The sequence below is a fragment of the Antechinus flavipes genome, chromosome 1 (genome assembly GCF_016432865.1).
Source record: "Antechinus flavipes isolate AdamAnt ecotype Samford, QLD, Australia chromosome 1, AdamAnt_v2, whole genome shotgun sequence".
Classification (NCBI taxonomy): Eukaryota; Metazoa; Chordata; class Mammalia; order Dasyuromorphia; family Dasyuridae; genus Antechinus; species Antechinus flavipes.
In genome coordinates, this window is record NC_067398.1 from 694,769,757 (window position 1) to 694,795,778 (window position 26,022).

Consider the following 26,022-nt stretch of genomic DNA (forward strand, 5'->3'; position numbering starts at 1 on the left):
TTCACAGTTTTATATTCCTTTGAACATAGTTCCAAATTACTCTCCAGAATGGCTAGATCAGTTTACAGCCCCACCAATAGTGCATAAGTGTCTCAGCTTCCCTATATCTTCTCCAGCATTTATCATTTTTTTTTTCTGTCATATGAGTCAATCTGATAGGTGTGAAGTGATACCTTGGGGTTGTTTTAATTTTCATTTGTCTAGTCCACAGTAATTTAAAGCATTTTTTTCAAATATGGCTATAGATAGCTTTGATTTCTTCATCTGAAAACTGCCTGTTCATATCCTTTGACCATTTATCAATTGGGGAATGAGTTATATTCTCACAAATTTGACTCAGTTCTCTATATATTTGAGAAATGAGGCTTTTTACAATAGCTTTTCAATGAAATACACTGATTGTAATAATGCAAGAACATAAAACATTCAAGACATTACAGGTTTTTGCCAGCAGCTTAATTGCTCCTTTGGTACAAGGCCATTTGGAGTAATGAAAGCAAAGGAGAATAGAAACATCCAATTTTTGAGATTTAATTATCAGTATCCTGAAGTTACAGGGCTTTTGCATAAAATGTGCCCTCCACTGCTAAGGCCAGAAAATGTGAAACTGCTTTGAGTTGTCCCATCAATCTGGTTTGACAAGGACTATTTAACCATCAACCCAAAGCAGGTAGTACGTGAATTAAGTACAAACTATGTGCTGGGAAGGGGTAGGGAGGAGAGCATATCATAATGACTCGAGATGAGATGCTAAGAATGTGTTTCCATTTTGTTCTGATCAGATTCAGAGAGACTACAAAGTTCAGATTCCAAGAGCAGTGTGTGACATCTGCAGCTGGGAATAGTGCCTTTTCTTGGCTTGCTCCAATAAAAAGTTAGTTTTGGTGGGAGAACAGTAAGGGAGGGAGGGAAGAAAAGAGTGAGGGGAAAGGGAGAGGAGGGAGGGAAATGTGGCAGAAAGGAGGGGGGAGGGAGGAATGGAGTGGATGAGAAAAAGAGTTGTAAAATCTACATCTAAAATAATTAAATTCAGCTCATAAATAAGAATAACAACTTACATTTACATAATGCTTTGTGGTTAGAAAATGCTTTGCCCACATTATTTCATTCTGAGCACAGAAAAACCCTGGGAGCTTTCAAGAATTTTAATTTTCATAGAATTAAAGAACTGGAAAGCTTGTCAGCAGCCATCTAACCCAACTCATATCTGGAAAATAATTTCCTCTACAACATATGTGACAAGAGTCTTCTGTCCTCTGCATGAAGCTTTTCAGGGGCTCCAGTCTCCTGAGGCAACTCATTCCACCTGGGGAAAGCTCTAATTTTAAGGGGTTTTCTCTGACATCCTGATTAAAATCATCTCCTCCCGACTTTTTTCTGCTCTCTGGGAACAAGAGTAAGTAAGAGTCACAGGTTGCAGATGAGGACCCTGAAGTCAGAGTTCCTTTATGGCAGAACCCAGGTACTTGATATCTGCAAAAACATTGTATATTCTAAAAAATACACAAAAGCAAAAAAAAAAAATAATATTTTTGCTTTTTTGAAGACCCAGTTCTACCATTTTCCTGTGCAGAAAAGGATAAAAAATGGAACATTAAAGAAGAAAGGCCCATGTCCCATAGTTCAGAGAACTACTCCAAATGGATTTTCTCTGTGGGGTTAAAGATAGGGACAGGGATGGCACCTGTGATTCTACCAAGATAGGAAGCTCCCAGATGAGGACGTACCCTCTAACGACTTGCCCAGAGTTACCCTCTCAGTAAGTGCCACGTGGGACTTGAATCCAGGTTTTTCTGGCTTTATAGCTTATGCTTTAGTTACTGGGCTATACAAAAGAACCAGAGTTAGAATGCTGTGAAGAGGAAAGAACCATGAGCCCATTCATTAAACAGAGACCTGCTTATAGATCCATTGTGAAAATCACCCATTCATCATCTTAAACTAAAATCTATTTCTTGATTACAGCTGCCATGATATCAGAATAAGTGGGGTCCCTTCAAGGAAATGTAGGAGGCATGAAATTCATAATTCTGGAAATTAAGCATATTATCTCTGGCTGACAAGTTCTAATGAAGAGGAGGGCAGTCGATTTAAAGAAACAAATTATTACAGTTGGCAACTGAAGTGTAAACTGGGCCTGAATTAATCAATTTGCTAATTGATCTTCTTTCCTGCAACTGGTGACATTTATTTTCCAGGGGACAGCAGGGCTTGTGAGCAAACGAGACATATCTGCTTTCCCCAGGGAGGGAGCTCAGTTCACTTTTTGTGCCTTAAAGCTGGAATGTTACCTTGTGCCTGGAAATCTTTAGTGATGGTTGTCAGGGAATAGATTAAGTTTCTCCAGTGGCTCAGTTAATTACCCAGAACTTTCTGTATTGATTGAGCCTGGAGAGGATCTGATCCTTTCAAAGTCGGTGCTTACTCAACATTAAAGATCTTTTCCTCTCTGGAGGTTCAGTTTGTGGGTAATGTTGTATTTTCTTGGGATGTTCCAAGTTTGTGCGTGTATGTTCCCAGGAGAATGAGTTCATGTATTACATTTTCCTGGGGAAGCCTCTGCTGGTTAACTCACGTTTAGCCCTATCACCGGGATGATCTGTTTCCCCTAACATGTTGTCTTAGAATTGCCCAACAACCGTAGCCGGAGTTTGTAATTTTCCAAAGCATCCTCTCTTGCATGGCTGACATCAACAGCAGGTAATGCACGATTTTTGCCACACTGCTGGCTTTCCCATCTGCCGTGGGAGGGGAAGCCTCAGTGCAAACACTTTGCTCCTCTGCACCACTCCCTAACGAGGGACGTGAAAAATGAGCGATGGAAAAACCCTGCGTCTGGTGCACCCTGTGCCATGTGTGAGATCACTCGTCCCCTTACCTAGTTCCTTAAACACTTCAGCATCCACCGCCTGCTTCCCGCCTCTCTCCCAATTGCTCCATAAGCCATTTATAATGTTCTTTGCTAGGCTCTGTGCTGGGTGCTGGGGATTCAAAGGCAGAAATGACCCAGCACCTGCCTTCAAGGAGCTGATGTTCTTTGGGTGGGAGTGGAATATAATATGTGGATAACTGAGCATTTACAAAGTCTTTTCAGAAGGGAGAGAACCAATAGTTCCCGATATCAGAAAAGGCTTTCCTCAGGAGATAGTGCCCAGGCTCAATTCTGAAGAAACCTGGGGCTTCTAAAAAGCAGAGAAAAGGGGCAGGCTAAGTTTGGGAAACTGCCAGGGGGCCAGTTAGTCCAAAATAATCAAGCTGCTGGAGGGGAATAAACGAAATGAGTCTGGGAAAGTGAGATTTCCAAGCAAGGGAGATCCCATTTCAGGGGTCCTCAAACTATGGCCTGCGGGCCAGATGCAGCAGCTGAGGACGTTTATCCCCCTCCCCCAGGGCTATGAAGATTCTTTATTTAAAGGCCCACAAAGCAAAGTTTTTGTTTTTACTATAGTCCGTCCCTCCAACAGTCTGAGGGACAGTGAACTGGCCCCCTATTTAAAAAGTTTGAGGACCCCTACATAAGCTATAGGGAGCTACTGAAGATTTTTGAGTAGAGGAGCAACATGATTAAATTATTTTTGAAATCTCAGCTTGGCGCTTGTGTTCAGGATGGGTTGGTGATGGGAGATATTAGGAAGCAGGGAGACTAAAGGTGAGACTCCTGTAATAATCTAGATGAGAAGTGATGGAGAGCCTGAACTTGAATGGTGGCTGGGTAAGGAAAGAGACAGTAGCCATGTTACCCAAGTAGAATTAAGATTTGGCTACTGATTAGACATGAGGGGATGGGGAAAGTTGAGAATGTCCCAGTTCATACTCAGAGGTGTGGGTCCCCGCTACTGGGAAGGCTGAAGCTGGCGGATTGGTTCAGTTTGGTGATCCTGAGCTACAGCAGAACTAAATTAATTCCCATGACTTTAATTGGGTATCCACACTAAGTAAAACTTTCAGGAGTGGGGGGCCACCAGGCAGCCTGACAGTAGGTGAATAGGTTTAAGCTTCTGTGCTGCTCAGTTTTGGGAGCAGGCAAGAGGGTGGCTGTTATAACTTTTAGCCCGTGTTGTTGTTTGTTCTTCATTCTCAAAGAGGACCTTGACCTCAAGGACGTGATGCACATGCAAGTGAACTGGATTTAGGTGAGGGAGGGCTGGCCAAGGTCACCTGCTTCACTTTCCCCTCCTGATCCTTCTGGGCCCGATGGCCAGAGCTAGATCAAGACAACTGGAGATGGCCCTGAAGAGATAGGGGAGACCTTGTCTCAACAATAACAAAATTAAGGGAAAGGAAGGAAAACAAAAGACTGAAATAATGAACGTTCAGAACCAGAAGGATAGTGTTGCCGCTTCAACAGAAAGTGAGGAATTTAGAGGAGGGATTGGTTTTGGCAGAGAAATAATTCATTCTCTCTTGGATATCCCGAATTTGGGATGTTGATAAAATATTTCACAGATAAAAATGTAAATGTAAATGTTACCAGATTGGGTATATAGATATTCCAAGTGTTGGGCAAATAGATATTTGCAGAAAGATAATTGAAATAACAAGAATGGCTAATAGGGGGTCGATATCCAAGATCTTCAGAAATAGAAATAGAACACTAACTTGTCCTTGATGGATGGAAATCACTAGATCCAGAAGATACATCTTTGAGGATTGTCAGTGACCTTTGAGAGATTGTAGAAACAGGAAGAGAGGCTTCAGAACTGGACAACTGAAGAAAGGCAATTATCCAGATTTTCACAATTGACTTCAATTCTTGGCAAAATTCTTGAATGTATTTACCATTAAAAGGATGTCTGATGTCCTTTCTCTTCTCATATTATCAAGAATGTGATTACCTAGTAATAGGCTGAGTCTCCCCCTGCCCCCATTAGAACGTAAGCTTCTAGAGGCAAGGGATTAGGTTTCATTTTGTTTCTCAGATTCCCAAGTCCTAATATGGTCATTTGCACAAAACAGTTGTTGAGTAAATGCTGACTGAATTAGTTCAGTTGAATTGAGTGACAAAATAAAGAATCAAAAAGACCCTGGTAGGCTAGAACATTGGGTTGAATTTTATTATTTTTTTTAATTTTTATTTTTTTACCTTTTTTTTTTAATTATAGCTTTTTTATTTACAAGTTATATACATGGGTAATTTTATAGCATTGACAATTGCCAAACCTTTTGTTCCAATTTTTCCCCTCCTTCCCCTCCACCCCCTCCCCTAGATGGTAGGATGACCAGTACGTGTTAAATATATTAAAGTATACATTAAATACAAAATAAGTTTACATGTCCAAACCGTTATTTTGCTGTACAAAAAGAATCGGACTCTGAAATATTGTACAATTAGCCTGTGAAGGGAATTAAAAAAAATATGCAGGCAGGCAAAAATATAGGGATTGGGAATTCAATGTTATTTTATCTTATCTTAGTTATCTCCCAGAGTTCTTTTGCTGGGTGTTATCTGGTTCAGTTCATTACTGCTCATTGGGTTGAATTTTAAAAGATGAAGTTGAATATCAGTCCGTCAGCATGTTTTAACTAAGAGCATACAAGAAAAAAATCTCTGTTGGTATATGAAGGTAATGGAATATGACTGTTCTATAAAAAATGATGAATAATCTGATTATACAAAGGCCTGAAAAGATTTACATGAACTGATGCTAAGCAAAACAAGGAGAACTAAGAATACACTGTACACAAGAATGATCTATGAAAGGCTTGGTTCTTCTCAGTAGTTCAGTGATCCAGGGAAATCCCAATAGACTTGGGACAGACAATGCCATCTTTATCCAAAAAAAAAGAACTGAAGAGACTGAATGTAAATCAATACACATGCTATGTTCACTTCTTTTTTCTGTTTTTTATCTCTCGCCTGCTTTTCCCCTTTTCCTTAACTTTTCTCTTCCAATGTGATTCATAAAGCAATGTGTGTTAAAATAAACAAACAAAAATTTAAATAAAAACCAAATCAAATTAAAAAAAACTATCTAAAAGGTAAAAAAAAAGACTAAAAAATCTCTGTTCTCTAGACGCTAATAATCTAATGAGGGGAGATATATGTATATGTATGTGTGTGTGTATACCCAAATATAATATACCTATATGTAATGTATTCTTAGATTATATATCTAATATATAACATATACATATAAAAAGACCACACATATAGTATTGAGATAGAAAAATAAATGCATACATATTGTCTCCTCTACTAGAATATTGTGTGTGTATATATATATATATGTATGCATACATACATACATGCATACACACACAAAATAAATGCTAGATAATTTGGATGTAGAAGGTGATGCTTGACCTAAGCCTTAAAGAAAGCTAAGAGGAGGAGGTGAAGAGGCAGTGCATTCCAGGCATGGGGGACAGCCAGGATAAAGACACAGAGATGGGAGATGGGAGCTCCACATGGGAGGATAATAGAGATAAATATAATACCTTTTAAAAAAATCAGCTTAGGTGGTAGACAGGTCATCTGAGAATGACCTGGGGTTTTTAGCGGATTATCATCTTGGGGCACACCCTATTGGTTGGGCTTTGCATTAGGCTGCTCTGGCTTTTGTTTCCTTCTCTATCTTTGTTAGTAGAAGGGTTAGATCCGGGTCCTTCCCTAGCAGCTCTGTGTGGTCGGAGGGACCTGTTCTGACTCATTCTACATAGAGTTGGAAGTGACCACTTTAATATTCCTAGTGAGATGGAGGAGCACCCAGCCCTGCCATTTATCCGCTTTTCCACTTTCTAGCACCCTTTCTGGACACATCTTGATCTGTCCTAAAAACTCCAGGGCTTGCCACCTACACTGGGCCTTGCCTTCTACCCGGCAGCTGAGATCTATTTTTTGTGTTCTCCTCCAGTTAGAGGAGACTCCTTGAGAACAGGGAGTTCTGAGTGTGCAATAAATACTTTTTCATTCATTCATTTCTCACAAACAGCCCCTTCTCTCCACTTACCCAGTTAAGTCCTCCTCACCTGTTGCCTGGACTGTTGCAATGGTGTTCTAATTGGTCTGTCCAAATTCTTTCCCCTCTACACTCAGTCCTCCACCCAGCTCCCCAAATGATTTTCCCAAATCACGGTTCTACTCTCCCCACACTCAGGTGACTCCCTATGGCCTCCAATATCAAATACAAATCCCTGTTTGGCCCTTAAAGCCTATTACTGCTGGCTAGTTTTGCTAGCATTCTTCCATTCATGTACTCTACGTTCCAGCCCCAATGGCCTTTTTGCTGGTTCCCACACCCAGCATTCCGTCTCTGGGCTTTTTATAAAGGTTATCTCTTATGTCTGGAATGTACCCGCTCTGTGCTTCAGCCTTTTAGTTTCCTCCAAAGCTCAGCTCAGACATCACTTCCTAAATTAGGCTTTTCCTGATCTCTCCGGTGTATGTAGTGCAATGATATCATCCCAGTTCCACTTAAGCACTTAATGCCAATTAGCTTCTGCACAGGAATATTTACTACAAAGTTATAGTGAGAACAAGCATACAAATATTTCTCCAATAGAATGTATGCTTCTTGAGAGCAGACTATTTTAAGTGTTTGTATCTCTAGCACTGGCACAGTGTGCACTTAATGAATATTTATTGTTGATTGATGATTGGATTCTCTCAGAAAAAGTGATTATTCCTTCTTCAAATTAAGAAAAAATTATAGTGTATGTATGTGAAACGAGTTTTGTTTTCTTATCCAAACTGGTGGTTTCATTGGCATAATGAACTCCCTTTCCTGGCAAGCAGTGAATTATTTTAGAGAGTTGGGGGGGAATACCGAGGGATTAAATGACTTTATTATTTCCAGATTTTCCTGTCTCCAAGATTTGTCCTCTATCCGCTAAGCCAAACTGACTCAGTGTTAGTATATGGTGGCTGAAATATGTAAATTCTTGGCGATGATGATAATAATAATCTATAGGTAATGGCTTGCATTTACATAGTGCTTTATGGTTTGCAAATCCCTTCATGCTCTATTCAGTCTCATTATTAGTAATTTAAGTTTCACGTATTCAATAGGTAGAATGAACACATCATTTAACCCACTCCTATTTTCCTCTGTTTTTCTAACTGTAAAATGGAGACACAAATATTACCTTGTTGTTTTCAGTCCTGTCTGACTCTCTGTGACCCCATTTGGGATTTCCTCGGCAGAGATACTGGAAGGGTTTGCCATCTCCTTCTCCAGCTTGTTTTACAGATAAGGAAACTGAGGCAGAGTTAAGTGACTTAGCTAAGGTCGCACAGCTGAATATGAACTCAGGTTTTCCTGACCCTAATCTCCACACCCTGGACCCATTGCCATCACATTCAGTTATTACCTTGGTCAGTGTCATTTTCAAAATTCAGCTTGGGTTCTGTCTCAATAGGAATCTAATTTTCTTGGATAGTTTGCATTGATTTGCAAACATGACTAGTTTCATTGTTTAAAACTCCTATTCATAAAAGTTTTCTATTGATACCGATGCCATTAAACAATGAAATTAATAAATACTGATACAATCAATGCATTAACAATTATTAGGCACCTATTGTGTACCAGCACAAAAATAGGTGCTTGGGCTACAAATACAAAATAATGAAACAAACCCTACTTTCTAGGACAATTAGTGTAGATATTTTTAACTTCCTCACTTTTTTGGATTTACTGCTATGATGAACTTTTTTGTTTGGCTTTTTTGTAAAATGCATTTAAGTAATAAAATCTTTCTTAAAATTTTCTCCGCAGGTGCAATTTGTCATTTTATAGATGGCTCTGCCATGCTGAAGATGGGCAAATATAGTTTCACTAGAGCCATAAGACATCAGTTAATCAATCAATGAATCAAAAAGTATTCACTGCATGTCCTACTTGCCAGGTACTGGGCGTAGAAAGCCAAATGTGAATGTAACTGTTTCTCAAGAAACTTAGAAGCTTTTGGCTTCATACAGAATCATGGGGAGTACTGGTTAGTCTGTGGTTTGGGGGGAGTAGTGTAGTGTCCAAACACCTGACCACTGGGGAGAAGTGGATTCAAATGTGCTGCGTCATGGTGGGCAAGGGGCAGAACGCACTTGCCTTACCGTACAGCACACACTGAGCCCGCAAAACAGTAGGTAGCCCCACTGTGCACCCAGCGCTGGGCTCGTATTCAAATCCAACCTCAGGCACCGAGTGACGCTGAGCGAGTTCCTTACTCTGCTTTGTTTCCTTGTCTGTAACACGGTGATATAACGGCACCAATGTTGTGAGGGCAAAAGGAGACATTTGTTGCGCTCTGCAAACTATAAAGCACTAAAGAGAAACGCCAGTTATAATATGATAACATGTAATTGTTATTATCACTAATAAGTATTTCTTTTCTAATTTGACAAGATTGTTTTGAGGCATAAATGAGATAGTATATTTAAACTTTTTTTTTTGGCTGGGACAAATGACTTGCCCAGGGTCACACGGCCAGGAAGTGTTCCGAGGCAGCTTTGAACTCAGGTCCTCCTGACTTCAGGGCTGGTGCTCTAGCCACTGCACCCACTAGCTGCTCTGTATTTAAAGTATTCTGCAAACATTAAGGGACTATTTAAATATTAGTAGTAGTAAGAGACGCAGAGTTGCATGGTACCAAGAGAGCCTAACTTGAAACCAAAAAGGCACGAGTTCAAATCTTGCTCCTGAACCACGTGGCCTGCCTGTCTCTGGGCAGGACACACCCTCTCAGAGGTCCAGGCAATTTCCTAGGCCTAGAAATAAAGGGCCTTATATCAGTGACGTCACAGTTCCAGCTAGTCGGCACCGAGGATTGGGCCTGGAGTCACCTAAAACCGAGTTCAAATTCTGCTAGCTGTATGCCTGATCAAGTTGGCATTTTCCCCTCCACTCTAAAATGACAGCAGCGCCCGCTTCCCTGACGTGTTTGCGAACGTCGAAAGGGAAAGGCTTTGTGAAGGACGTGGCTCACAACAGGCCTTTAAAAATGCTCCCTTCCCTCTGTGCCGTCTCCCGGCCCGACTCTCTTTCCCAGGGGGACCCTTTAAGTCCCTTCTCTTCAGCGCTGGTTTCTAAGGGGATTTAATCTATCAGCGCACAGCTCCCGCTAAACAACTTCCACCTTCCCGCTTCAGGTTCTGTCTCGTGATTGGCCGGATGTCTCCCATCTGACCCAGCGCGGCCGCTCTGATTGGCTGTCGCGGGCACAAGCCGGCCGGAAGCGCCTGGTTTCCCGGGTTACGGCGCTGCGCGCGGCCCGCCGTTACCGCTGGAGGAGCCGGGCCTCCGAGAGTCGCCGCTGTGGGCGGCGGCGGCGGGGGCGGCCGCCATGGCGAGCGTGCACGAGAGCCTCTACTTCAACCCCATGATGACCAATGGCGTGGTGCACGCCAACGTGTTCGGCATCAAGGACTGGGTGACGCCGTACAAGATCGCCGTGCTCGTGCTGCTGAGCGAGATGGGCCGCGCGGGCGGCTCCGCCATCGGCCTTTTGGAGCGGCGGCGGCTCAACCAGCTCTTGCTGCCGCTGCTGCAGGTGACGCGCGAGCGCCTGACGCCGCGGGGGATCCGACCTGGCCGGGCCCAGCCCCGCCCGCCCACGTGCAGCCCCGCGGGAGGCCGGAGGCTGGGGGGGAGGAGCCGGCTCGTCAGCTGGGGAGATTCCCCGGGACCCGGGCCCTCTGCCCCAAGGCTGGAGCGCGCCTGCTCCGCGGCCCGGAAGAGAGTGTGCAAGCATTTTTAAAGCACCTACTAAGTGCCAGGCACTGTGCTGAGCGCTGGGGTCCCGAAAAGGCAAAGAGCCCTTTCCTCAAGGGCTTCCAGTCAAAAGTGGGGGAAAAGAGATGAAACAAACATTTATGAAGCACCCAGTACGTGCCAGGCACAGTGCTTCTCGCTGAGGTACAGAGAAAGACTACAGAGCCCCGTCCTCAATGGCTTCCAGTCTAATGGGGAAAAAGGGCGGGAAACAAGCATTTATTAAACGCTGAATGGTAGGGATATGAGGAAAGACAAACAGCCTCTGCCCTCGAGGAGCTTTCAGCCTTTAACATTTTTTTTTAAAGTATTTCTTTTTATAGCTTAACAGTCTGGGGAAAGAAGGAAGGAAACCAGAATGTCCGAAGCACCTACAAAGCCCATGCCTTCGGGAGCGTGCATTCTAACCAGGGAGAGCACATAACAACTCTGTACAAACAAGCGCTAGATGGGGAAATTGCAGACAATCCTCCAAGGCCAGACTTTAACTGGTATAGGAAGGTCAGGGGGCTGAAAAGAGGAAGGATGGACCATATGCTTGTGTAAAAACAGGAACAGTCTCGGTGAGAGACACAGGGTCGGGGATTTAGAGTTCAAAGGGATCTTTTGATATTTCTAGTTCCACTTGACCCAAACCCCTCCCACCACTGACACCACCTTATTTTTCATTAAGGGAAACCAAGCAGGGGTGTGACATCAATCTAGAGAAAGGTTAAACAACATAAAACACTATAATATGAATGAGTCATAGTAATAATGATACTGTAGTATACAGGATGAGCGTGATAACCACCTAATTGGTGGTGAGGGAGCAAAATGAGCCAAGGCTCCCTGAAGGAGTTGGTAACTGAGGAGGACTTTAAAGAACAGGTCAAGAGTCTGCAAAGAGGAGGGGAGAGAGCCTGACACGCAAGGGAACAAACTTTTGCTGGAGAGTTCTGTGGAGACTCACTCATGGTCATTGATTGGGGGTTTTCAAGTGCCTTTTCTTTTTTGCTAATGGCTAAGCAAAGTCTTGTATTGATCTCCTTTCCTGCACTGAAATGGCTGCTAGGCCAGGCCCTCATTTATCCCCTCAGACCTTTGCCACAACACCGGACTCTCCATTTCATTCTCTACGCACATACAAAGCTGTGTGCACGCCAAAGTCTGGACCGCTTGCGTGAAAGGAGTCCTTTGTTTTGAAAAAGGATAGGGTCTTTTCGCACACACTTGTCATAGTCATTTTCCCAAGCACAAGTTTGATTGTGTTTCTTCACTGCTAAAGACCTAGTTTATCCTAGAGTTGGGCTTTTGGCTAAAATACAAACTTTGCAGTTCAGCATTTAAAGCTTTCCCCAGTCTGGCTCCATTTTTCCTTTCTGAGGTTATTTCATGTTATTACCCTTCACATCCTCTCTTCTGGCTAACTGGCCTAATTGCTATTTCCTGACCTATCTCTTTGTGGGTTAGCCTTGATGCCAGAAATTCTCTCTGTCTGATCCCCAATTCTTAGGATTGAGTTTGGTTCTTTTTCTACTTCCTATTAGGAGCTTTTCTTGATTCCCCCCAAATTGTTAGTGCTCTCTCCTTCCTCAGGATTATTTTTTTCACTTATCTATTTATGTTTCTCTAGGAACATGTCAGTTCATTGAGGGCAGAGATTTTTATTTTTCATTTTCCTTTTTTTTTTTTGTCTTTACATTCCCAGCATTTAGTCCAGTGTGTGACACAGTAGGTTCTTGTTAGTTTGGGTCAGAGGAGACATCTCATAAAATCTGGTAGGATAAGGGAGGAGGGTCACACAAGAAGTTGATAAATCAGCTATTTGTCACTGGTTGAATCTCAAATCCATTTGTTCACGACCTTCCCTTTTTTATTTAATGTCACCTAGGGGCCTGATATGACGCTGACTCGGCTACACAAGGCAATCGATGAGTCCTGTCCACAGTTGGCAAATTCGGTTCAAATCAGGTAAATTCCCCCTTTTCCATGATCAGTTTGAAGAAATGTTCAAGTGGCCAAGAATTACAAGTAAACACTGAGCAAACATACTTTTGATAGTGTTGTTTCATTGGAGCTAATAGGGGAAAGTTTTCATGTTGAAAAGAATTCATTTCTTTATGAATGCTTTGAAAAACAGAACTAAACATCTTTACCTTTGGTGCACAACTTTGATAATTAAAATAAAAAGCCAAAATAATAACTTAGGGAGTAAGTGGCAGGTAGTTTAATGATAGGACTAGTTCAGAGACATTGGGAGAGGCTTTGTTGGGGAAGGTGCCAGACAAGGACCGGAGCTTTGCTGGTATGGGACAGTTTCCCACCAGGGCAGAGCTGTAAGTCCTTCAGAAGCTCGGGTGGCTGGGCCTGCAGTTGGTCACACAGCCAGCGGGGGCTAGCCCGCGATCCCCTAATTCAGGCCATTTACTAAGGCCCACAATGCTGAGCCAAAAACAGGTACAACATCCTTCCACAGCTCAAGATCTTCAAGCTGATAATTTTGTGTGGCCCAGAAACAATATTATAATGATGTGTCCAAATGGGCCTTGGCCCTAATGCCATGCTGACTGTAGCCAGGGCAGGTGACCGTCACAAGTCCATTTTGCAGAAGAATCTCAGGTTCACAGAAGCCAAGATGTGCTTTGAAGATTAGGATGGATGGTAAAAATTGGTGGTTGTCTTTTATTTTTATGTTTTCCCTTATACTTTCTGCTGTCCCTTCACCATCTTTCCTCTCCTCTCTTCTCCCCTCAAACTTCCCTTATAACAAAGAACAAGGTTAAGCAATCAACATGGGTGGATGCAGTTTGAAGGCCGCAGGCCGTCGAGCTGGCCCAGTGCTGATAGTACAGATGCGAAACTGAGGCTGGAAAGGTCATGGGGGATGCCTAGAGCCAGTCCTGGTCCAGGTCAGCGCCTTGGACCCAGCCTCCCAACTCCACGATGGCCCTTTCTCTACCCGCCCTTGCACTGCCTATGGCGGGCAGGACTGCTGGGGTGCTGGGCTGCTCTCCTGAGCACTCCCGGGTCCAGAAACGTTTGTTTCAGGCCTTTCTGTTACCACTTCATGTTCAGGAACACAAGAGTTAGAGATTTGCTGTTTTTAAAACTCCACTCTGTCCTTGGGAAGGAGAATTGTAGATTGTTTTTGTGGTCCCTGTGCCTCAGTGGGTGTCTGGGACCTGATGGGGCTTAGAAGTTCTAGGTGAATGGGAGCTCCCAAGGTAGTGGTTTTGCAGGGCAGCTGTAGGATCCTGGGTTCATGGCAGAGCTGTATCGAAGACAGCCACCCCTTCCCTCGGGGCTCCCCTGTCCGTACTGTTGCCTCCCCAAGGTTTCCCTTGATCACAGATTCCCTTGGGACACATGACACAGTAAGGGTGTCACAGGAGTTTACAAAGATGAATCAATCTCAATGTTTTCATTCAGAATCAAGCTGATGGCTGAAGGGGAGCTGAAGGACATGGAGCAGTTCTTTGATGACCTTTCTGATTCCTTTTCTGGAACTGACCCTGAGGTTCACAAGACAAGTGTCGTAGGTATGGACTGTGCCAGCAGGGCCAGAAAGTGAGCACTGCTGTCTGTGAGCATCCCCAGAGCACACAGCTCTTAGATGTAAGACGGCTCCATGGCATCCCAATGGGCCAGCAATTCTTTGTATTGGCCGCTGCCTTTGAAAGTTCTGCCTGATAGCCAGGTCTGGGATTTTATCTAATCTGACTTTATCATGGTGAGAATGGGAGGGAGACCTGACCCTCTGATATCCTTAGTATGAAACATTTCTGGTGTGGAAGTTCCCTTTAGGAGGGGGATCAATAACGTATTATAACTTCAAAGCTTAGGGTGCTTGGGTCATGGTCATTCAGAGTCAGGATTTGAACCCAGAACATTGTGCCCTCATACTGTTTCTCCATCAGAATCTCGGGGTCATGAAGGATTTCTCCATATCATCTGGACAGTTTATTCCTCAGCACTCACTTTGTGCTCTCCCTTGTGCTCAGGCAGCAGCCTCTGCCAAGTTCATGTATACAGACAAACGGAAAGACTCCCGTCTTTCAGGGGCTGCTCCCATCACAGAGTGCCAATAGAAGCTAAATTTCACAAGCCTAGGAACTGATGTCTAACCACTTGGTTCTGTGGGATTGATGTAAATGAAATTTAAGTAGTTAACTTCTGCTCCTGACAAAAGTTTGCTAAACTGAATAGTGATCTTTAAATATTTAAATGCCAGGGATTTTGAATAATACAAACTACTTCTAGAAGGCCTAAGACTGGGGTTCAAAGGCTCCCTTTGACACATAACCAACTGTGGGAGTGTGGCCAAGTCACCGAGTGGATACGTCTCCCACTGAGGCAGCCCAGCCCCTTGTTTGGAACTTTGGCAGAAGTTAAAGGACCGGCAGTTCTCTTACTACCCTTGATCCATTGGGGGAGTTTCCACACTGACAGTTCCCCATTCGATGCCTTCCCAAGTCCAGACCTCTACAACCATAATTAACTAAACGTAAATGCATTGTGTTTTCTAGGTTTATTTCTGCGCCACATGATCTTGGCCTACAATAAGCTTTCTTTCAGTCAGGTGTACAAGTTGTACACGGCCCTGCAGGAGTACTTCCAAAATGCAGGGAAAAAAGCAGCTGTGGAAGAGGCAGACATGGACCTGACCAGCCCCGAAGGGCAGCTTGTGGGTGTGATGGAAAGGGAAGATCTGGACGTGCCTTCAAGGTAAACCCCGGCTGGGAGGATACGTGCCACTCATTCATGTTTACCTTTGCTCTGTCTAGGAAGGAAGGAGTCCAATTCTGGGCACAGTCACTGCACAGATTATAGGGAGGGCAAGTATGTGAGACCAGGGGGAGAAACTGCGAGGGCCTGGCATGCCACAGAAAAGACTCTCCATTCAGAGTCTGAGGCTGGGTTCAAATTTTGCTTCTGTTGCATTTCTAATTTAGACATTGGCCAAGTCACTTCCCCTTTCAGACTCCTTTTCCTCATCTGTAAACTGAGGGGCTTGGTCTAGATGATCCCTTGGTGACCACTTCAACTCTCAGTTTGTGATCTAGGAAGAGAATCCCTTGGTGCTGCTTAACAGGCTTTCTTGGGACTTCAGAGCCCTCTTGGCAAGCTGCTGTTCACTTGGATCTCTGGTTGTATTTCTTTCTTTCTTTTTTTTTTTTTTAATATAGCTTTTTATTTATAAGTTATACGCATGGGTAATTTTACAGCATTGACAATTGCCAAACCTTTTGTTCTAATTTTCCCTCTCCTTCCCCCCACTCCCTCCCCAAGATGGCAGGTTTAACAATACATGTTAAATATGTTAAAGTATGTGTTAAATACAATATATGTATACATGTCCATACAGTTATTTTGCTGTACAAAAAGAATCGGACTCCGAAATATTGTACAGTTAGCCCGTGAAGGAAATAAAAAATGTAGGCGGACAAAAACAGAGGGATTGGGAATTCTATGTAGTGGTTCATAGTCATCTCCCAGAGTTCTTTCCCTGGGTGTAGCTGGTTCAGTTCATTACTGCTCTATGAGAGCTGATTTGGTTCATCTCATTGCTGAAGATGGCCACATCCATCAGAATTGATCATATAGTATTGTTGTTGAAGTATATAATGATCTCCTGGTCCTGCTCATTTCACTCAGCATCACTTCATGTAAGTCTCTCCAGGCCTTTCTGAAATCATCCTGCTGGTCATTTCTTACCGAACAATAATATTCCATAACATTCATATACCACAATTTATTCAGCCATTCTCCAATTGATGGGCATCTACTCAGTTTCCAGTTTCTGGCCACTACAAAGAGGGATGTCTGGTTGTATTTCTTGTAAAGCCAAGCTTTCTTCTCTTTGGTGCCTGCTGGTGATGTTCCACCTTGCGCCTCTGCCCCGGCTGGCCTGGGGCCTTGGGGTCTGTCCCATCTTTCTCCTTCAGGGCTCCTCTCTGTAGTGTTTTCCTGACCCCATGACCTGGTAGTTACCTTCTGTACACCCACAGATGTCTGGGCGGACTCCTCAGGCTGGAGTGTAAGCTCCTTGAGGATAGGACTTGCTTCACTTTGAGCCCATCGTGGTCTCTGGCCCTGAGTCAGAGAAGCAACAGCATGAAGTGATACAAGCAAAGCCTCTGAGCTGCCTTCAGGAGAGGGACAGTCCAGGCTTAGGATCCAGGCCTAGTCGAGAACTTTTAGAGTGGGGATGTCTTCCAGAGATGCGGCTGGGCCATTGTTTGGAACTTTTCATCTTTATGGAGGTTAAATGGCCTGCTTCTGGTCGCAGATTGTCCTAGGACTCCAGAACAAGCCTCTGTCCCCTGGGCCACACTGCCCATCTCTTATTAAAAAGCAGCATGGCGTCGATTGCTCACCTGAGAAGTCATTTGACTTGTCAGTACTTTGTCAGAATTCGATGATATGCATTTATATATAGTTTGCTCTCATTTATAAAGGCAGCTTTTGGTGATGCTATAATTTGTGAACTTGAATTGTCTTGTGAAAAGATATTCTCTCTCTCTCTGTCTCTTCTTTCTGTCTCTCTCTCTCTTCCCCATGTCTTTCCCTCTCCTCTTTCCCTCACTCTCTCTGTTTCTGTCTCTCTTTCTCCTTCTCTCTTTTTTTTCTCTTTCTCTTTTTTTTCCTCTCCCTCCCTTCCTTCCTCTTCTCTTTTTTTCCTCTTTCTTCTCTTCCCTCTATTTCCCCCCTTATAGAGTCTTTGGTGCCGTGGAAAGATTTAGAGGAAAATCCATTGGGTTTGAATTCCAGGTCTGCTGCTTTTTATATGGATGTAACGGGGCCTGTTACTTAATTTTTCTGAACTTTGATTTCTTCCTTGTTCCATAAAATTAGGGCATTCTGTACAGATGAAGTCTTCCATCTCTAAGTCTATGCTCCTTTAAAGAACCTCTATTTTAAAATTTATTTTTCTTCACGAAGGCGTCTTTGTTAAAACTGGGAAGGTAGAGAGCAAGGACTGTCTATGTCTTTTACACCACCTACTTAGTTTGCCAAATGCCCAAAGGCCTTTGATGTATCTCCTGGCAAAATAGGAGCTAAACTCTTTTGGGAAAAAGAGAGCAGACATGATGATGTTTCTCTTGGGCCCTTGTGAGATGCCAAAATGGAAACTGTGACTTTGAATTTGCTTTGTTGCCTCCAAGTGGCAGCATCTGCACCTTGCAGCATGAGCCCGGCCTCTGGCCTCCCGGTCATCTGTCCGGTGGGAGCAGCAGGGGTTCCACTGTGGCAGACTGAGACAGGCTGAGAGAGCTGACCAAAGGTGTCATAACCATCCCGTAACCAAGGGAAGCGGGGCTCACCTCAGCAGGTCTGCCCAGGGGCCTAATGGACGCGACCACCAACAACTTAATGGAAACATCATCTAGTTTGCAAGTTGAAGAAATATCTTTGTTTTCTTGACAGTCACTGCTGACAACTTGCAGGACCCTGGGTCTCCATGGGGTCTGTGCGGCCGCCTGTTTGGGCTCCCGCCGTGGCTTCCTCCTGGTCTCCCCAGCTCTGTTCTCTTTCGCCCCTGGCCCCCTTGTCTTTGCGCAGTGCTATGTTTCTCCCCTCTTCCAGCACCCCAGGGGCTCCCCATTGCTCAGCAGCTACTTGGCCTGCTGCCCGGGCCGTGTGCTCTGGCTCCCACCCACTCCCAGCCTGACTCCCTCTGTTTGTCAGCAGGAACCTTCTGGGCCGTGGGAGGCAGCGTCCACTGCCCCCTCCCCCCGCTCGGAGCCTCTTCCCTACTCCCTCAGTCACTTCTCCCTGTTGGAGGCTTCCCTTCGGGGCCTCAGGGGCCTGGCCCGGCGCAGCTTCTCAGATGAGACCCTGAGCAAAAAGGGCCCAGGGAGCGGAGCCGGGGGTTCCTCTTGAAATGACTGCGGACTTGGCGTGGTCTTGTTGGACCGGCCTTTGTGCCTTCGTGCTCACCCGGTGGGGGCCTGAAGATACAAATGGAAGCAGCCTGTCCTTAGGCGCCCGTGCAGAGAGGAAGGCGCACAGGCCTCATGGCGCACTGCTCGGTGGGCACGGGGGCACCAGCCCGCCCTCCACCTCCACTGGTCTCATTGGATTCTCTGAAGTCACGGAGTTTCCAGCTGAAACAGCTTGTGAGAAGTTTCGTTTTCTTTCCCCTGCGTTTGGCCATGTCACTGCAGTGTGGCCCCTGAGGCACCTGACCTTTACTCCTGTCTTTTGCAGGCCCTGCCAATGTCAGGCGTCAGGAGCTGCCAGAGTCAGGGCTTTTCTTGGGGTTGCTCGGTGGTAGCCAGAAAACACCAGAGAACAGTGGGGGGTCCTTCCTCCGGGGTTGGTGTTCCCGTGATTAAAATCTGAGAGCAGGAAATTCTTAGGTCCGGGAGGGACCTTAGATAAGGCAGCCTCTGCACTGTACAGATCAGGAAGCTGAGGAACCGAGGGAGGGGTGGCCCAGGGCCCTGCTCCTCCGCACACTTGGAGGTGCTCAGAAGCTGGGGCTTGGACCGTGTCTGGTTGTACTAGCAATTTCAGGCCCGACAGTCGTGGCCTAGGCTGCTCCTTGCAAGGGTGCACCAGCCTGAGCCCTCGCTGTTTTGGGAAGAATGTTATTTGAAAGGATACGGTAGTGTGAGAGCTACTCTAGGAAGCTTTTAGTAAAGGCCCCAAGCTGCTTCTCATCCTCCTAGACTTCTCATAGCTTTTGACACCGAATCACCCACTTCTCCTTGATGCCATTTTCTCTCCCTGTGGTCCTCCTCCTCTCTCCCTCCTCCCTTCCCCCTCAGTCTCTTCCTTCTCACTCTCTTTGCTGAATCTTCACACAAGGCAAGCTCATTAACCATGGCGGCCCCCAGGACCTTTTCTCTTCTCCCTCTATGCTCTTTCACTTTCACTCCCACAGATCCATTCACTTCTTCATGCCGATGATTTGCAGGTTTCTTTGTCTGCCTCTAGCCTTTCTGCTGACCTCTGGTCTTGCAGATCCAGCCACCTGCTGGACATCTCAGTCTGAATATCTTGTAGACGTCTTAAACCTTACACAGTCAAAACTGAGCCCGTTTGACTTCTCTATTCCTGGGGAGAACGCCATCCGCCTGCCAAGTCATCTGAGCTCACAACCTGAGCTGTGTCCTCCCTGCTTCCCTCCCTCTCACCCCCCATAGACAGGAAGTTGCCAGTTCTAGAGGGTTCTCTCCAATATGCCTCCTTTCTTCTTGATGTTGTCACCTCCTGGAGCAGACCCCCATCACTTCCCGCCTGGGCTATTGCAGTAGCAGCCTGGTAGGTCTGCCGGCCTTCAGGCTCCCCATTTCAGTCTAGCTTTCATTCGGCAGTCCCATTGAGCTCCTTAAAATGTAAATCTGAACATGGCACCCCCGTAACTTCCTAACACCTAGAAGATCAAATGAAAATCCTTTGCTTGGCTCCTAGCCCCGCCATAATCTGGCTCCTTCCTACATTTCACACTTTACACAATAAGTAAGCGCCTCCTGTAAGCTAAGCCCTGGGGATACAAAGGCAGAATTACAAGTGCATTTCTCAAGGAGCTCACTCTCAGTTCTTTCCACCACATATTCTTGAGATGTGGTGGCTCGGGCTCCCTGGCTGCTTTGCATGTCTCCTGACTCTACTCTCTACACCTCTCCTGACTCTGCACATCTTGTCTGGCTGATCCCTGTGCATGGGACGTTCTCCTTCATCTGTGCTGCTTAGTTTCCTTCCTTCCTGCAAGTTTCAACACAAGCCGGACCTTTCCTGATCCCCCTTCTTTCTATTGATTATTTCTAGTTAAACACTTTTTTACACAGAGCTGTTTGCATGCTGTTTTCCTGTTAAACTGGGAACTCTTAGAAAACAGGGACTTTTACTCTTTTTAAAATATCCTTAGCACTTTGCACAGTGCCTGACATATAGTAGGTTTTAAATAAATACTAGACAACTGACTATGTTGAGATGCACAAAAAGAAAAATCAAAACCTTTTTTAAGGAGCTTATAACCCTTGGGGAGGAACAACATGGACATAGAAAAGGAAATGTAAAAGGTATGCCAAATTAATTCAAAGCAGTATCAGTGGGGTTAATTAGGGAAGCATGAAAAACTTTATCTATCAGATCTGTGAATAAGGGAAGAATTTATGACCAAACGAGGAAAGAAAGGACCGTGGGAGGTAAAAATGGATAATTTTGATTAATGAAATTGAAGTTTTTGCACAAAAACCAGAGCAGCCAAAATTAGAAGAAAAATAGAAAAATGGGGGAAAAGTTTTGACAGCAATTTTCTCTGATATATGCTTCGTTTCTTCAATATAGGGCGAACTCAATAACATTTGTAAGAAAATGATTCCCTTATTATTGTTCTATAAGAAATGATCAGCAGGATGATTTCAGAGAGACCTGGAGAGACTTACGTGAACTGATGCTAAGTGAAGAGAGCAGAACTAGGAGATTATTTACATGGCAATAACAAGATTATACAATGATCAATTCTGATAGAACAATGAGATGATTCAGGATAGTTCCAATGATCTTATGATGCAGAGAACCATTTGCTCCCAAAGAGAAGACTATGGGAACTGAGTGTGAACCACAACATAGTATTTTCACTTAAAAAAAAAAAAGAAAAGAAAAGAAAAAATGATTCACAGTTGATAAATGATCAAAGGATATGAGCAGTTTTCAAAAGAAATCAAAGCTGTCATCATATGAAAAAATGCTCTAAGTTACTATTGGTTAGAGAAATGCATATCAACACAACTTTGAGTTCCATCTCAAAGAAGAAGGAAAATGATAAATGTTGGAGGGGATGTAGAAAATTTGGGACACTGATGCACTGTTGGAGTTGTGAACTGAGCCAATCATTCTGAAGAACTATTTGGAACTATGCCTAAAGGGTACCCAACTGCATATCCTTTGACTCTGCAATAGTACTACTAGGTCTATGTTTTAAAGGGATCAAAGAAAAACAACAACAACAAAAACCTTATAAATATATAAATATAGCAGCTGTTTTTGTGGTGACAAAGAATTGGAAATTGAGGGGATGCCCATCAGTTGGGGAATAACTGAACAAATTGTGGTATTTGACTGTGATAGACTATTATTGTGTTATAAGAAATGATGAGCAGGATTGTTTCAGAAAAACTGGAAAAACCCCTATGAACTGATGCAGAGTGAAGTGAGCAGCCCAGGAGAACTTTGTACACTGTATTGTACAGTGAACAACTGTAAATGACTTAGCTATTCGCAGGGATGCATTGATATAAAACAATTAACAATGAAAAATGCTTTCTGTCTCCAGAGAGATTATTAATGGAGTCTGAATATAGATTGAATTTTTTTTTTTATTATTATTTGGTTTGGTTTGGGGATTTTGTTATTTTGGTCTAGCTTTTCCTTTGTGATATGGCTAACATAAAATGTGTTCCATAGCTGCATGTGTAAAATTAATATCAAATTGCTTGTCTTCCTATACAGGAATGGAAAGAGAGAATATGGAATTCAAAATTAAAAAAAATGAATGCTAAGAAATTGCATATGTGTGAGAAATTTTAAAAAATGTCCTATAGATAGTTGCTTATGAGGAATCAGAACCCAGCAAAGGGTCCCGGTGGCAAGTGACCAGATCGGGGAAGAGCTCAAAGAGAGCTGTGTCACAAAGTCCCACGGAGGGGAGACTGACCCATAGAGGGGGTGGCCCCAACCAGATGCTGCCATATATAGGTCAGGAAGGTCCCTTTGGGAGCGCTGATCCTATGATCTGGCATTTAGGACGCTATAGGAAGGGCAGTGAGAAGGTCAAGAAGGCCAATGGAAAGAGACTGAGAAGTGAGCAGTGGGAAGAAAGGAACAGGAAATGGGGAGACAACTTGTGCTAAGAATTTGGCTGTGGAAGTGAAGACTGCGGTCATGTGGAAGTCAGTGGTAGGAGATCTAAGGATGCTGATCTATGCCCTGTTGCATGAAGCCGTCTGAAGATGAGACGGAATGAGATCAGAGGCTCAGAAGGAGGGTTCCCTTTGCATCTTCCTGTGTCATGGAGCAAAGGGGGATCGAGTGAGGCCGCTGAGTGTGTAATTGGGGAGGAGGAGAAGGATCTGGCAGGGGGAAGCCTCAGGTTTTTCAGTGAAGAATGAGGTGAGGTCCTCTGCTGAGGGACTACTGTGGGGGTACAGTATTCATCAAGGAAGCATCAGGAAGAGTAGGTTTGTTGTGAATCTTTGTCCCATTATATGATACTACTTCTTTCCACCTGTTTCATAGACCTGTTTTTAATCCTGATTTTTATTTAGGAATTGAAAGAAAATCTGTTAGGAGGTATTTGGAGAGCTTCTCATAAGAAACCCTCTCGCTTTGGTGGTGTTCCTGTGTTTGCTGTCACGGTGTCTGCCACCCTTCCTCATGCTCACACTTACTCTCTTTTTTTCAGAGAGGAGGAAATCTCTTGCAGTGGGCCTCTTTCCCAGAAGCAAGCGGAATATTTTCTTTCCCAACAGGTGCGTTAACTTTGTAGTAAGGCAGCCTGACTTTCCCTGCCCCTTCCATGTGGCAATCCAAACCAGCGTTTACTTTTGAGGGGTTGTCCACCAGTCCATGTGAGACATCAGCACTGCCCTTCATCCTCCTGCCAGTGTCGGACGCCTTCCTCTGACGGCATATGGGTTTCCATGCTTATGGCTTCATTTCGCCAACAAGGGGAAGTGCCGGGTAGCTCCTTTGGCCCTTCAGCGGCACAGCCTACGGTGGGGCAGTGCCACGCATCAGTGTCTCAGCCTGCTCTGCTTTAGAGCATGGGCCTTGAGCTTGCCCTTCATAGCCTTCCTTCACTTTGGGAGCAGCGTGCTCTCTGATGGTATCTCTGTGCATTTTAGCCACCAGAAATGTCCTCCCCTGATAGAGGTATTTTTAACAAATTGGAAAAATCTGCCTGGGTAAAGGGGCTGTTGTATGAAGTCTGAGGTCACGTCCTACCATCACTTAATCTAAAGCTGACCTTTCTCTTTATGAAACTTTATCCAAGCCCACATCTGCAGAAAAGAATTATCATGTGATACTTGGCTTACATTTCTCTTTATTAGCTTGAAGCTGATTTATTATTTTCATTTCAGGCATCTTTATTAAAGAATGATGAGACGAAAGCACTCACTCCGGCTTCTTTACAGAAAGAATTGAATAACTTGTTGAAATTTAATCCTGATTTTGCTGAAGCGGTAAGTCTTTCCACACATCATCTTCAGAGAACCAGACTAGCGTTTCCCCACCCCCCCATCCCTCCCCACCCCCTTTGTTGTTTTGATAAGAATACTACCTTGTCAAGGTTATTTTTAACTCAGACTATTTTTAAGCACACATTTTTTCTTCATAGCTCTTCTTAATTAAATGGGATTTCAAAAGGTCATGAAACCTGTGTTTTTCAGCACATGGACCTTAATGTGTCCAGGATGTCGTCTGGATTTCAGTCTGAAATTATTTTTGAAAGTCTTAAGACATTTGGGAGCTGTATAAATTGTGACCAGTGTTTACTCTGATAAGAAGGGGGAAATATGAGGAAGGACTGTCCTTCTTTTACTACAGTGATAAGAATTTCATGTGCTGTGGTGTCCAGGTGTCCTTCCGTCACTCCACCATGAATCTTTTAAAGGCAAAAATTGTGAATACTATTTGTTGTCTTTCATTTTTAGCATTACTTAAGCTACTTAAACAGTCTTCGGGTCCAAGATGTTTTCAGTTCTACACACAGTCTTCTCCATTATTTTGACCGCCTGATTCTCACGGGAGCTGAGAGCAAAAGCAATGGGGACGAAGGTTACGGGCGGAGCTTGAGATATGCTGCCCTCAATCTGGCCGCCTTGCACTGCCGATTCGGACACTAGTAAGTCTGTGCATCTCCCTCCCTCCGCGTGAGCATGGAGGAAAAAAGCTTATGGCTAGAGCTGATCAGTGCTGCCCTCTGCAGAGGGACGCCGCCTTGAGCCCTTGCCCTGGGCTGCTGCCCCAGTGTCCCTGCCTCGTTCCGGGCCCGCCCTCGTAGTCATAGTCAGAGCACCGAAAGGGTCTGGAGTCCTGTTAGCTGTTCCTCTTGCTCCATCAGGGCGGCCTGTGATCTCTGGGCCTCAGGGATGGCCCTGTCTAGTGGAGGAGTGGCCTTTCTGAGGGTTTGGGCATTTGCCCAGAGCCTTCCAGAGGTTCAGAGACTCCCTTTGTGAAGCATCTGTCAGAGATGTCTCAGGACACTGTGTGGTGGCTGCTGTGGGTAAAGGGGGACAGTCTTTCTTAAAATTCCTACCCACGTCCTGCTTTCTCCCAGGCCCCGAGCCTTGGTTCACCTCTATGATTTGCCTTGTCAGACACGGGGACGTGTGCCGAGAGCTGTCACAGATCTGTGTCCTCTCTGACGTGGTGCTGTCGAGGCCACGGAGAATCCGGGAATCTGACCGCCTCTGGTCAGCACTGGGGAGGGCTGGAAGTCGGTCTCCCAGGGAGACGGGATGCAAGGCACTCAGCTTCTCTCCCGATGGCCAGCTAACGGGCACTGACCCGCTCAAGTGACCAGAAAAGCTGCCTCTAGGGCTGCGCTCTGGGATTCGTTCCTCCCCCTCTCCAGGGAGGATCCCACCCTTCCGCTCTAACTGCTGGGTGCTGAGGGGGATGCCCAGATGGGGGGTGTGGAATTTCGGTGATAGGAATGAATTCTTCTGGAGGATTTTTACTTAAAACTATTTTCTGAAATAAACTTCCACTATAGAAATGCCTCTTTCAAGTTGCTTACCTGTAGCCCCTCAGTAAAAATGTGCCCCTGTTGTGTCCCTGGTGTTCACCGTGAGGGGACTGGAGAAGAGGGAAACCCTGAGATGGGGCCGTCCTCAGGGAGCTGCGGGTGCAGTGCCGGAACCCGGCAGTGCTTTCCGGGCATTGATTTATTTGATCCTCACTGTATCCTGGAGGTAGGCGCTGAGGCAGCAGAGGTCAAGCCACGTGCTGGGACCTTAGCAGGAGCCACTGGGGGGCTGGATTGGCTCTGGTCTTCCTGGCCCCAGGGGGCTCTGCTTGTGAGGCTCAAGAGCAGGCCCATCTGTGATAATGGGAGCTTGAGCATTGCTGCCCCCTAGTGGCCAACCCCAGAGGCTTCAGGTCTGGGTCATCCTGGGCTTCTGCCTGTGGCCCTTGAGGAGCCTGGGAGAATCTCTGGGATTAGGAAGGACCCGGGAAAGAGAAGGGCTCAGAGAAAGCAGCCCAGGCCAGAGGTCAGGCCTACCGTCTGTCCGTAGAAACTTTGGAGCTGAGACGGTGGGAAGCCAATGAGGGCCACCTTCACAGCCCTGCCCGCCCTGGGCTGGGGGCTGGG

General features: G+C 45.0%; 1 protein-coding gene across 2 annotated transcripts in view; it reads left to right on the top strand.

Annotated features, from left to right (window-relative positions):
• Positions 1 to 10,193: 10,193 nt before the first annotated feature.
• ANAPC5 (anaphase promoting complex subunit 5) overlaps positions 10,194 to 26,022 on the top strand; it is a 28,163-nt gene continuing 12,334 nt past the window's right edge. Inside the window, exons 1-7 of one of the 2 annotated variants that reach the window (XM_051972751.1) lie at positions 10,194 to 10,488; positions 12,583 to 12,662; positions 14,121 to 14,230; positions 15,218 to 15,416; positions 23,107 to 23,173; positions 23,786 to 23,887; positions 24,359 to 24,549. In XM_051972751.1, the coding sequence (XP_051828711.1) occupies positions 10,282 to 10,488; positions 12,583 to 12,662; positions 14,121 to 14,230; positions 15,218 to 15,416; positions 23,107 to 23,173; positions 23,786 to 23,887; positions 24,359 to 24,549 (956 nt within the window). In that variant the 5' untranslated portion in view covers positions 10,194 to 10,281. The remainder of the gene's footprint in view (positions 10,489 to 12,582; positions 12,663 to 14,120; positions 14,231 to 15,217; positions 15,417 to 23,106; positions 23,174 to 23,785; positions 23,888 to 24,358; positions 24,550 to 26,022) is intronic. The other variant, XM_051972750.1, reaches the window with a different exon arrangement.